Source organism: Urocampus carinirostris, chromosome 2 (genome assembly GCF_059441175.1).
Source record: "Urocampus carinirostris isolate Australia breed hairy pipefish chromosome 2, RoL_Ucar_1.0, whole genome shotgun sequence".
NCBI lineage: Eukaryota > Metazoa > Chordata > Actinopteri > Syngnathiformes > Syngnathidae > Urocampus > Urocampus carinirostris.
In genome coordinates this window covers 384,965-397,322 of record NC_142350.1, presented here as the reverse complement: position 1 = coordinate 397,322, position 12,358 = coordinate 384,965, and the positions used below count along the sequence as shown (strand labels likewise).

Below are 12,358 nucleotides of genomic sequence, written 5' to 3'. Positions count from 1 at the left end.
CCTTCGTTCTGAAAGCGCCGGTCTACTGGTGATCCCAAGAGCCAAGAATTGTTCCGCAGGTTCAAGAGCGTTCTCCATCCGGGCACCGGTGCTGTCGAATGCTCTTCCCCCTGAGATCCGATCTGCAACCTCAGTGGAAATGTTTGAATCTAAGCTTAAAACACACCTCTACTCTATAGCATATGAATAACCTATACTTTTTGTGGACAATATATCTGTATTATTTTTAATTGCAACATCCTTTGCTGTCACATTTGTGGTCCCTTCTCAAGGTCTCTTCATTTTCCTCATGTTGAGGTTTTTGAGTATTTCCTTGCCCTCATGTTGGTTCCAGATCAGGGGATGGTGTAATAATAGTCTGAAATAATAGACTGCAATAACCTGTGCAGCCCTTTGAGACTCTTTGTGATTAAGGGCTATACAAATAAACATGACTTGACTTGACTTCTTCCCAATAAAAATGCATCATACGAGCTTGCTGCTGTTCCATTCCTTCAAAATCCCCCTGCATAGCCAAGTGGGCTGGCTTTGGTGAGAAAACCCACTCTGGCCCTTAGGGCATCTAACTTACTCGAATAAGTTCGGAAATTTGTTCAAAATCCTGTACATGAATGCAGCTTGAGTAAAGGGCATGTTAAGTAACTTGTGCTATTACAGGGATTAAAAAAAAATCTATATGTTCAATCACATAATTAAAAAAAAACCATTTGGGGGGCTTTCATAGATATTTGATCTCGGTGTTACCTGCTTTATCGTGAGCTCTGTGGTCCCCATCGCAACATCATCAGGCCGTTACGATGACGTCACGTCTGTGTTTCCTTTTCCATGTTTGCAACAACAGGGAGATCTTATTAGTTTACGAAGAAAGGTGAACAATCGGAACAAAGTAAGTAATGTGTGTACCACGATATGGTTCGTATGAAATTATTTGGGTGCGTGTTTCAGTTTTCAAACTAAGATGAACTGACTTAAACTGCATTTGTTTTGGTTAGCGGTTAGCCAGCTAAAATCTGTGCGCTGCTTTATGATACTGTCGTTGATGTCCTGTTAGCAGTATTGCATCACGTTGTGTTGCTTGACGATAATAAATAATCTACACATGTCAATTGCGCCAAATTTAATAGATTTTCTTTTATTCGAGTACTCTTAACCACCCACGCCCCACACCACGAATGTTCTAGACAATTGCTAATACTAGCCACGATGTAGTTAGCATACATAACCTGCTCATTTCACCACCATGACTGGCACAACAGTGTTGTAATAACAATAATACTACAACTGGTAATGTCTTTGTTGGTTTGCAGCGAACATTATAGCGAGTATTAGCACGTCTGTGACAATAGCAAAGGCTAAAATCTGCAGCGGTTGAGCATACATGATACAATTTAAAAAAAAATGGGGACCTTAAATGGCCAATGCATCAAATGCAATTTTAGCAGCAATACGGTATGCCCTCGATTTTTCACACTTAATCCGTTCCACAATTAGGTGAATTCCAATGAAGTACAAACCATAAAAATGTACCATCGCACAACGCAAGGAATCTAATTTATTTGTGCACATTACTGTGCATGAGGATTTTCTTTCCTTTGAGATATTTTTGAATGACGCAAAGCATCGTTGATTTGTAGTAGAGAAGGATGATACACGCATAATTCATATTAGTCCCTAATAAGCCTCAGTTCATTTCTCAAGGACCTTACTGTTTTATTTTTTGCCCCCATGGCTAAAAGATCCCGCCATATATATATATATATATATATATATATATATATATATATATATATATATATATATATATATACTACATAATGTAGCGTAAGTATGGTTCTGGCGAGCCAAAACGCACATCTTGTAAACAGATGGGACACAGCAATGGAGCTCCATTGTGGGAGTGAGAGCAAACGATCATGGTCCTTTATTGCTTTTAGTGAGTGATGTGAATCAAATTACTCTTTGTTTATGTCCAAAAATAAAAAGTATTTGCGTAATGACATTGCTCTAAAGTTAAAAAGTTGTTTTGCGTAATGACAGCGCTCTCGCTTGACCGCCTGATTGGACTGCTTGTAAATGGTATGTATATGGATGTTATTCGTTTTTTCTTACCTAAACATGTAAACCAGGGGTCCCCAACGTGGTGCCTAAGTTGCCCCCTCAATAGAGCTGCGGTGCCCGCAAACCTGTTCTGAAAATAGCTCACCAGTGTTGGAAACTTGTGATTTTCTGGCAAAATTATTTTTTATAAGTTGTTGACTGAGTCTTTTTAACCCTACTTCCAACAATTAACATGGTAACAACATAGCATTAACATAATCACTTTGTAATTTTAGAAATGCATATAAAACTGCGGGCCCTTTGCGCTAAAAAGTAATAAAACATAGCTCTCTGCGTGAAAAGGTTGAAGACCCCTGACATAAACGACTCATTTATCATTCCAAAAGGCACACAAGAAAAAAGGCATTTCTTTGAATGGTTTTAGTGTACTGGTGATCTTAAATTGACTCATAAATTCTGCGATGTATGCAAAAATCAAATCACTTGCTTCCCATCCACTAATTCAAGCCTGACTACAAAGCATTAGCGAATTTCTGAAAACTTGATTGGATGTAGTCCCCATTTTCCAGAATATGAAATTCATATCTTTCGGAAGGTTTCTGGCATTGGATTCGATGCTTGTTTACATACATATTATTCTGGGCTTTAGAAGAGTTGCTTAATTTCACTTTTATACACTTCTTTTTCTAATAAGTACTTTTCAGTTGTGCACTTAGTGCTTCGACTTACAAAAAAAAGCTTTGTCAGCGGCCTTGGAAACCAGGGACATTTTCTTTTGTGTCAAAAACTAGCATTGTCTATTATTGTAATTTGAGCTGGCATAATATTCTACCATATTTTTTTAATAAATATTAAGTAGCACCATATAGTTCAGAAAATATAGGAATTTGTTTTGTTTTTTATATGATGGTTTACGATGATTTTCCCTCCTGCATCTAGTTACACCAGTTTGTAGTTATTTGATTAAAAAAAATATATATATTTGTGACACATTTTATCAGTATGCTCATTTATAACTTTGTTTCCTGCAACTTTCATGTCAGTGGATCGTGGTTTAAAGCACCGTCAAGTGAAACCTCTTGCTGCTTCTCTTCTTGATGCCTTGGATTATAACAGCTCAGATGACAGTGACTTTGAAGTTTGGGAGACTTCAGGTAGCCAATCTATGCTTTTTGCTACTTGTTTCCATGACAGTGCCTGTGTGGTGTATTTTTACTCATTTTGAATGCCATCTTAACCCTTAATGTGCAATAATACACGATAGCGAAAAAAAAAAATACCGACTAGGCAAGCTCAGACGTTTATCATCATCATCCATGTCTTCAATATTTCACGATGTAATCTTTTTCAAGACATTGTTGAACATTCTGCTCTGTAGCTTTCTTTCTGCCATCCACATTCTGATTAAGTAAAACAACATTACTGTAGGTCACTCTTATCCTCCAGCAAATAACATGGATTAACATTGCTCAATAATCTCCTAGTGTATTATGTTCTAATTGTAGATGCGGTCTGGGGTGTAGCATGGATCCCTTGGGGCCCCAGTAAGAAGCAAATGGGGTGTGGCGGTGGATCTGCACGGGGAATATAGCATGAATTCGTCCACAAATGTTATTTATTTTATTCCTAGTTTTAACTGAAAATGCTATACAATTACTCCTCCAGTTGTTGCTGCCATGTAATTACACGTCTAAATAACAAATACAGGAAACCCAAAACACATTTCAATTGTCAAATCAGACACTTTTACACAGTGACACATTTTTACACAGTAACACAGAAAGACCTAGACAACTCGTGTTTATTATTATTATTTATACAACCGACCAACTAATCAACATACAAATGCATGGTATACACCTGCAAATGTCGGAGATACTCTTTTCCTACAACCTTATCCAAAGATAACATTACATTTAGACTTATCACACAAAACAAAAAAGAATAAAATGTTTTATCTGTAGCAATCAATATTTTTTTCACCAAAAAATAGCAAAAGTGCTATTTTTAAACCCACTTTTTAAAATGTTGTCAACAAATGTTTTTAGGTTAAATCTTTGAATTTGATAAACATTTCCAATGTGCAAATAATATATAATAGGCTTAATAATCTGCCCCTTGTGTTGAGATAAACGTATCATCATTACTATTTTTCTTTTACCTTATATATTTTCCATTCATCCATTATCTGTGCCGCTTATTCATAGTAAAGTCGCGGCGGTGCTAACTGGAAGATGCTGGCTAATCTTGGCCGGCAGCCTCTGATTCATCTGAGATCGCCCTAACCCCCCAGAGACCGGACTTGGTGTTGTGGTTGCCTTCACGGAAAAACGCATTCATCATGGAGCTAATAGTTCCTTGGGATGACACAGTGGTTGAGGCTTTCGAGAGAAAACGCCTACGGCAGGGGTGGCGAACAAGTTTGACACAGAGAGCCGACATTTTGTGAGCGTCAAAGAGCCACACAACGCACTGACCTGCCATGACAGACAGACACACACAAACATACACAATTGAAAACATTATTTCCCATAACACACTCCTCTCCTTACAATACAACAACTGTTCTTGTGTTGATTTCAAGGAAAGTGTCCACCCTCAATACACACGCACAAAAAAAAACTAAACATGAGCCACAGTATATAAAAAGAATATGATGAGGCAAAGAGCCGCATTCTTATTGGCCAAGAGCGGCCAGAGCCACGTGTTCGCCACACCTGCCCTACGGTTTGCCGAGCTAGCAGCTGAAGCAAAACAACCTGGCTAGTAAATTAGGTACGCCCACTGGAGGTGGGCTGCAGAGGCTTTGTCACAAGATCTACCACCAGGTTTTGGTTGACCTGGGAATATAGCTTGCATAAAGCCATTAAAGCGGCATCAGAAGCAGTGGAAAAAAGCAGCCATAGCTGTTCATTAGGAGAAAAGACCCCTGTTGAGCCCCCAAGTAATAGCCTGGTGATATGCAGTCAGCCTTGGCTTGACCCAGGAAAAAAGACGTCCCTGCCATGCAAAGTCCAATGAGAAGTGTGCTGACCAACAAAGCAACTCTCATGAAGTATTAGAACTGACGCAAGCTTGGGGCTGTTCATTCTGTGGCTGGCCACCCCTAGTGAGACGTCTAGTGTTGTGGCCAAAATTTCCCGTGACCCAGGGTGACGCTACTGATGATGCGTCCACACTACAATTTAGTCATCCACCATTCCACCACGACAACACTCATAGGTATGTGCCACCACAATCTAAATCCATTCTTTGTTCTGTAAATTTTACATCGAATTATGTCCTTAGTGTCTCATAAATATTGCAACAAGATGCATATAAGCAGTACACAAACTATGACACGCATGCCAGAAGTGGCACAAAAATGGTTAACCAGTGGCACGCGAGCGCACGGCAAAATAATAACAATTATTTTTTTAAAATGCGCATTTTTACCTGAAATTTTGACATTTTCAGCTGTGCGCGGTGTTGTTTTGAGGCTTTACGGTTGCGCCCCTCCGCGTGTGAGTGTGTGTCTGCACAGCGACTCGCAGAAGAGGAGAAATCCGTGTTTTGACCCAGCCACAGAAACACCGGCGCGCGATAAATGAAAGAACAATGACAACTCCTTCAGCGAAAAAAATCTCGTGCTTGTGCAAAAAATGACTGTGCTCTTTCTGCATTTTGCCTCGAGAGTGTTGTACCTCGCACATCAAGTGTTAAACTTCATTACGAGACGAAACATGAACACGAATTCAAGGATGAGTCTGACAAGGCCGAGACATTAAAACGCGCTGTGTCCAGGTACGGCAAACAAACACAGACCCTAAAAATCTTTGTCACTGCTAAAAACACCACCACTGAAGCAAGTTATCACATTGCTCACTGCATACATAACAAAGCACGGAAAACCATTTATATCTGCGACCAAATCAACTGTTATTTGTGTTGCACTGATTTTCAAGTAGCCTTCTGCCTTGTTGCTGTTATTTTAAGTTTTAATATTTTCTGCAATACGATTTCATTGATGAATGGTATGGCAGCTGTCCATATCACTTGTTTTTGTTTGTAGTTCATTGTTGATAAAGAATGGTTGATTCTTGTGGTAAAAAGGAGCAAAAAGTCATGGATGTCTACAGGCCTTTCCAAAAGTTGCTCACATTATTTTTTTCAGTTAAGTCAAGTCAAGTCAAGTCATTTTTATTTGTATAGCCCTTAATCACAAATTGTCTCTAAGGGCTTAAATTGTTAAATAGTTGATTGATGAACAAGAATAGTGGAAGATAAATTCAACAGTTATACTATTTCAATGTCTATCCATGTTGTATATTCGGACTGGTGTAAAATCACAGGTCTTTCAGATATAACAAAAAATGTGCGAGTCGTTGGTTTTGGTGTGGCACACTTATTTACAAGGAAATTTGAAAGTGGCACTCCACACCGAAACCGTTGCTGACCCCTGGCGTAGGGCAAGATCTGCATCAGCCCCAGGGCCAAATCGAGTCCCATACAAAGTGTACAAGAATGCACCGGACATCCTTAGGTTTCTCCGGAGGCTCATGAGAACATTATTGCAGAGGAAGATGATACCCAAAATGTGGCTTGGGTTCATGGCTATCTGCCTGGCTTGGAGTAAGGCCACTGCAACAGAACAAAGAGGCTAGAATGAAGCTGGGCCAAGGCATTCTCGCTGGGCAAACAGGGTCAGTGTACAATATTTGACAATGTGGAGAGAGAAGAACATCAGTTGGAGCGACATGTGGGTCATGGAAGCAAGGCGGTTTAGCTTTATTATTAGAGCTACATATGACGTCCTTCCAACACCATTTAATCTTAACCAGTGGTTTGGTGAAGACCAGGTGTATGCTATTTGTCCCATGCCAGCCACACTTTGACCAATTTTCACAGGTCCACACGCTTGCTCACTTCCACTACTACTGCAGTTCTGTTTCTCACAATTTCATTTCTCAATCTGTCCAATCTTGTCACTCCTAACATACTCCTCAAACACTCCATTTAAAAATATTTAATTTCCTTCTCAAATATGCATTCAGGCTCCAATCACAATCACACTCTCATACTGTCCTCTCTTAACATCTATACTCATAATCTTGTTACTCATCATTCTCCTCAGAGCACCCAAAACCTTGCTTCTTTGATTCACTCTATGCAATACCTCGCTCTCAATACACCAGTCAACAGGAACCATACCACTTAAAAAGCATACATTCAACAAAGCGTACTAACCACTCAATCATAGCCGTGCCACCTTTCTTCAAGTATTCAGCAGTACAGCCATACAACCCAGGTGCCTTTCCCCATTACATTTCTTTCACTGCCTTTTGCACCTCCCATCTTTCAACAGGCTTTACATTTAAATCACCCAACACGGGCATTCTTCCCATACAACCGAACGCCTCAACTCTCACTTCTCTCCCATCCTCCACAGCAACTCCTGAAAATATGCTGCCCATCTCGTCCTGACTGCACTACCGCTAACCAACAATCTACCATCCTTATCTTTCACTTTCTCATCCTTTTCAGAGTCACTCTTTCCAGAACACTTTTCTCCTTTCCTCAAAGTTCACTCCTATCTTTCGACACCATTCATCATTTGCTTCCCTTTTCGCTGTTTCCACTACCAATTTTGCCAACCTTTTCTTCACTTTATACCGTTCACACACATCACCACTCTTATCTTGCAGCCACTCCTCAAAGGCACATCTCTTCTCTGTCACAGCCTTTGGGACCTCATCATTCCACCATTCATTTTCTTTCCTAATACCTCGACCAATTTTTCTCATTCCACACACTTCTTTCGCACACTTCTTTTTAAACCACTTCCATTCAATTTTCACACTCTCCACTTCTCTTCTACAAATCCGTTCATACTCTTCCCCATCCTTTCTTAAAACTCCCTCTCCTTCTTTGCCTTATTCAACTCTGACATTTTCACCTCTTCCCTCTTACTTTCCCTACAACTAGCCCCAGTTTTCCTTCCACATAAAAATGATCGGACATACCACTCATTTTACCTCTGTGAACATGCACATACAACTTTACATCCCTCTCCTAACCACCACATAATACATCAGTGCTCTGTACCCCATCTCAACACACCACTTCGACAAAAGTTTACCTATTCACGATCCTTTTTAAACAATGTATTTACAATCACCAACTCATTTTCCACACCTAACTCCATTCAACTTCTTCCCACTCTCATTTTTTCTTGGTACTCCATATCTACCAACCACATTTTCAACCATTCCATCACCCACTCTTGCATTCAAGTCACCCTGTATTACCATATTCCACCCTTCTTTCGCCCTTGCCACATATTCGGACAAATCCTTTCAGAACTCCTCTCTCTCATCAGCACTTCTTTCTGAACCAGGTCCATATGCACTTATAAACATGTATACTTTTACCATCCATCCATCCATCCATCCATCCATTGTATTCCGCTTATCCGAGGTCGGGTCGCAGGGGCAGCAGCGTTAAAAGGGAAGCCCAGACATCCCTATCCCCAGCCACCTCCTCCAGCTCATCCGACGGGACCCCGGGCGTTCCCAAGCCAGCCGAGAGACATAGTCTCTCTAACGTGTCCTGGGCCGCCCCCGGGGCCTCCTGCCGGTGGGGCATGCCCGGAACACCTCCCGAGGGAGGCGTCCAGGAGGCAGCCTTATTAGCCTTAATGAAGTCCGAGCGGATATCATCGACCCCCGGGGCCCTGCCACGGAGGAGTTTTTTGACAACCTCGGTGACTTCAACCCCAGTGATACGAGAGCCCAACCCAGAGTCCTCAGGCTCTGCTTCCCCAGAGGAAGACGTGCCGGTGGGATTGAGGAGGTCTTCGAAGTACTCTGCCCACCGATTCACAACGTCCCGGGTCGAGGTCAGCAGCGCCCCATCGGCACTATACACAGTGTCAATGGCACACCGCTCCCCCCCTAAGACGCCGGATGGTGGACCAGAATTTCCTCGAAGCCGTTCGGAAGTCGGCTTCCATGGCCTCGCCAAACTCCTCCCATGCCCGAGTTTTTGCCTCGGCAACCACCGAAGCCGCATTCCGCTTGGCCAGCCGATACCTGCCAGCTGCTTCCAGAGTCCCACAGGCCAGGAAGGCCCGATAAGACTCCTTCTTCAGTTTGACGGCATCCCTCACCGCCGGTGACCACCAACGGGTCTGAGGGTTGCCGCCGAGGCAGGCACCGACTACCTTACGGCCACAGCTCCGATCAGCCGCCTCGACAATGGAGGCGCGGAACATGGTCCACTCAGACTCAATGTCCCCTGCCTCCCTCGGGACTTGGGCGAAGTTCTGCCGGAGGTGTGAATTGAAACTTCTTCTGACAGGAGATTCTGCCAGCCGTTCCCAACAGCCCCTTACAACACGCTTGGGTCTGCCGGGTCAGGCCGGCATCTTCCCCCACCATCGAAGCCAACTCACCACCAGGTGGTGATCAGTTGACAGCTCCGCCCCTCTCTTCACCCGAGTGTCCAGAACATGGGGCCGCAGGTCCGACGAAACGATGACAAAGTCGATCATCGAACTACGGCCTAGGGTGTCCTGGTGCCAAGTGCACATATGGACACCCTTATGTCTGAACATGGTGTTCATTATGGACAAACCATGACGAGCTCAGAAGTCCAATAACGAAACACCACTCGGGTTCAGGTCAGGGGGGCCGTTCGCCCAATCACGCCCCTCCAGGTCTCACTGTCATTGCCCACGTGAGCGTTGAAGTCTCCCAGCAGTACGAGGGAGTCCCCAGGGGGCGCGCTCTCAAGAACACCCTCTAAGGACTCCAAGAAGGGTGGGTACTCCGAACTGCTATTTGGTGCATAAGCACAAACAACAGTCAGGACCCGTCCCCCCACCCGAAGGCAGAGGGAGGCTACCCTCTCGTCTACCAGGGTGAACCCCAACGTACAGGCGCCGAGCCGTGGAGCAATTAATATGCCCACACCGGCTCTGCGCCTCTCACCACGGGCAACTCCAGAGTGGAAGAGAGTCCAACCCCTCTCGAGAGGACTGGTACCAGAGCCCAAGCTGTGCGTAGAGGTGAGTCCGACTATATCTAGTCGGAATTTCTCAACCTCACGCACCAACACGGGCTCCTTCCCTGCCAGAGAGGTAACGTTCCATGTCCCAAAAGCCAGTTTCTGTAGCCGGGGATCGTCGCGCCAAGGACCCCTCCCTTGGCTGCTACCCAGCTCTCTGCGCACCTGACCCCTTTGGCCCCTCCTACAGGTGGTGAGCCCATGGGAAGAGGGTCCCACGTCGTCCCTTCGGGCTGTGCCCGGCCGGCCCCCGTGGGTAAGGGTCCGGCCACCAGGCGCTCGCCAGCGGACCCCACCTCCAGGCCTGGCTCCAGAAGGGGCCCCCGGTAACCGGGCGAGGGAAATCGAGGACCAAAGTTTTGTCTCATCATAAGGGGTCTTCTGATCTGCGTTTTGTCTGGCCACTCACCTAGGACCTGTTTGCCATGGGTGACCCTACCAGGGGCTTAAAGCCCCCGACAACATAGCTCCTAGGATCATTTGGACACACAAACTCCTCCACCACGATAAGGTAGCAGATCAAGGGGGTGTATACTTTTACACCCCACTTTAATCGAACCCACATCAATCTGGAAGATATCTCTTTACACTCCACCGGTTTTTACTTTTTTTTCTCACTCACAAGCACAGCCTCACCTTCTTTACATGTCCACCCGTAACTCCAGACTTAATACCATACATACCTCCAAGCTGTAATTCACCCTTTCCTTTCATCTTTGTTTCACTCAAGGCTATCACATCAACCTTCCTTTCAGTCACCATCCTTCAGATCTCCTCTTTCTTCCACTCAGTCCCTTTACTTCCACATCCTTTTACATTTAGTGACCCTATGGCCCAATCCCATTCCTCTCACCTGGCTCTGAGAACCCTCCTGTGAGGTCCCTCCATAGGGAAGTGCCCTCGGTGAGTGGAGTGCAAAGTGAAGATGGTTTCCTAAGAAATTGGACGAGACTTACAAGGTTCCAACCCTGTCCAGGAGATGGTGGTAATATTAATTGGCTGTAGATCTCAGTGACGTATAGGCCTACGTCACATGTAAACAACTCGAGTCTCAACCTGTGGTGTGGCAGTTGGAGAGATCGTGCAACGTTAAAAATGCCCGCTACAGCTGTGTTATTACCTATTGCCTATCACCTTTTCCGTGTCTACAATCAACGGGGGAGAAATGTGCTATACTGAAGACAGCTTCGGCGCTGTGTAGCGCTGATTCATCTTTACAAGGTACGTACACTCATTAAAAAAAAAATGACCCGTTCGGTCAAATACAGTAAAAGTTAACATACAATGCACGTTCACATAATACCCTAGTTTGTGTAGACATAAATGGCAATCTACTTATTAGTATCTTAATGCCATTTTATGACATATAGTAGGGGTCTTTAATGTGTGACATGATGAAAAGTAAACGAACACAAGAACAGTCCACCTGACCCTTAAGCTGACATAATATCATCACCAAACTTCCCTGTACGACCCAATCACCTTAGTTCATAAGGAATTTAATTCAAAAGAGTTGTCATTGGATATAAAAAAGATCATTTCAACATTTTTTCATGATGCTTACATCACAGTAAAAGCTGTCTTTTTCTTTTCTATGCCCACATTTACATCTAAATTGTTTATGTTATCTATTGTATTCCAGAGTGGCCGTCCCATAAGCGTGGACAGGTTGGACAGGATGTTCCCATCCTGTGCTTATGGTTCGATGTGGAGTCAGAACACATTCAGGACCTAAGGTTGAGCAAAAAGGTCATGTGGGCCCTGCAGGAGCTGCTAAAGAGGGAACAGGACCATGGCTGGAGGTCCTGATCTACGTGTACTGGCTGGCCCACGGTCTGTCCTACCGTGTAGTGTCACGGGTCTTCAGGGTTCCCAGGTCCACCGTACACAGAATTGTCCATAGCTAATATGGAATAAATTGCCCAAAAGCCATGTTTCAGGCTCTGGAAGTCAGACCCACATTTGCATCCTGTGCTTTTCTGCATTACTGTTCAATAAACATCTTTATTTTGAGTAACACCTTGGTGGTTTATTTCATAATGATGTGAGATACTGTGTGTGAACTATGTGACTGTTGGACAGAAAACAACTACAAATCACTCCAGGTTAAATAATAGTTAACTTTCAGAAAAACAAACTCACATTGTGCCGAAATACATAATAGTAAATAAATAATGTGTCACAAATTGTAACAAAAATATACCAATACTTCCATAAAGCTGGAAAACACAACCTGGAACTTCATTGAGTTCTT

General features: G+C 43.6%; 1 protein-coding gene across 5 annotated transcripts in view; it reads left to right on the top strand.

Moving 5' to 3' along the window:
* Positions 1 to 786: 786 nt before the first annotated feature.
* phf14 (PHD finger protein 14) overlaps positions 787 to 12,358 on the top strand; it is a 115,427-nt gene continuing 103,855 nt past the window's right edge. For 3 of the 5 annotated variants that reach the window (XM_088328184.1, XM_088328182.1, XM_088328183.1), the window contains exons 1-2: positions 787 to 886; positions 3,102 to 3,212. In XM_088328184.1, the coding sequence (XP_088184310.1) occupies position 886; positions 3,102 to 3,212 (112 nt within the window). In that variant the 5' untranslated portion in view covers positions 787 to 885. Of the gene's footprint in view, positions 887 to 3,094; positions 3,213 to 12,358 lie in introns of those variants that run through there. The other 2 variants (XM_088328180.1, XM_088328181.1) reach the window with 1 other exon arrangement.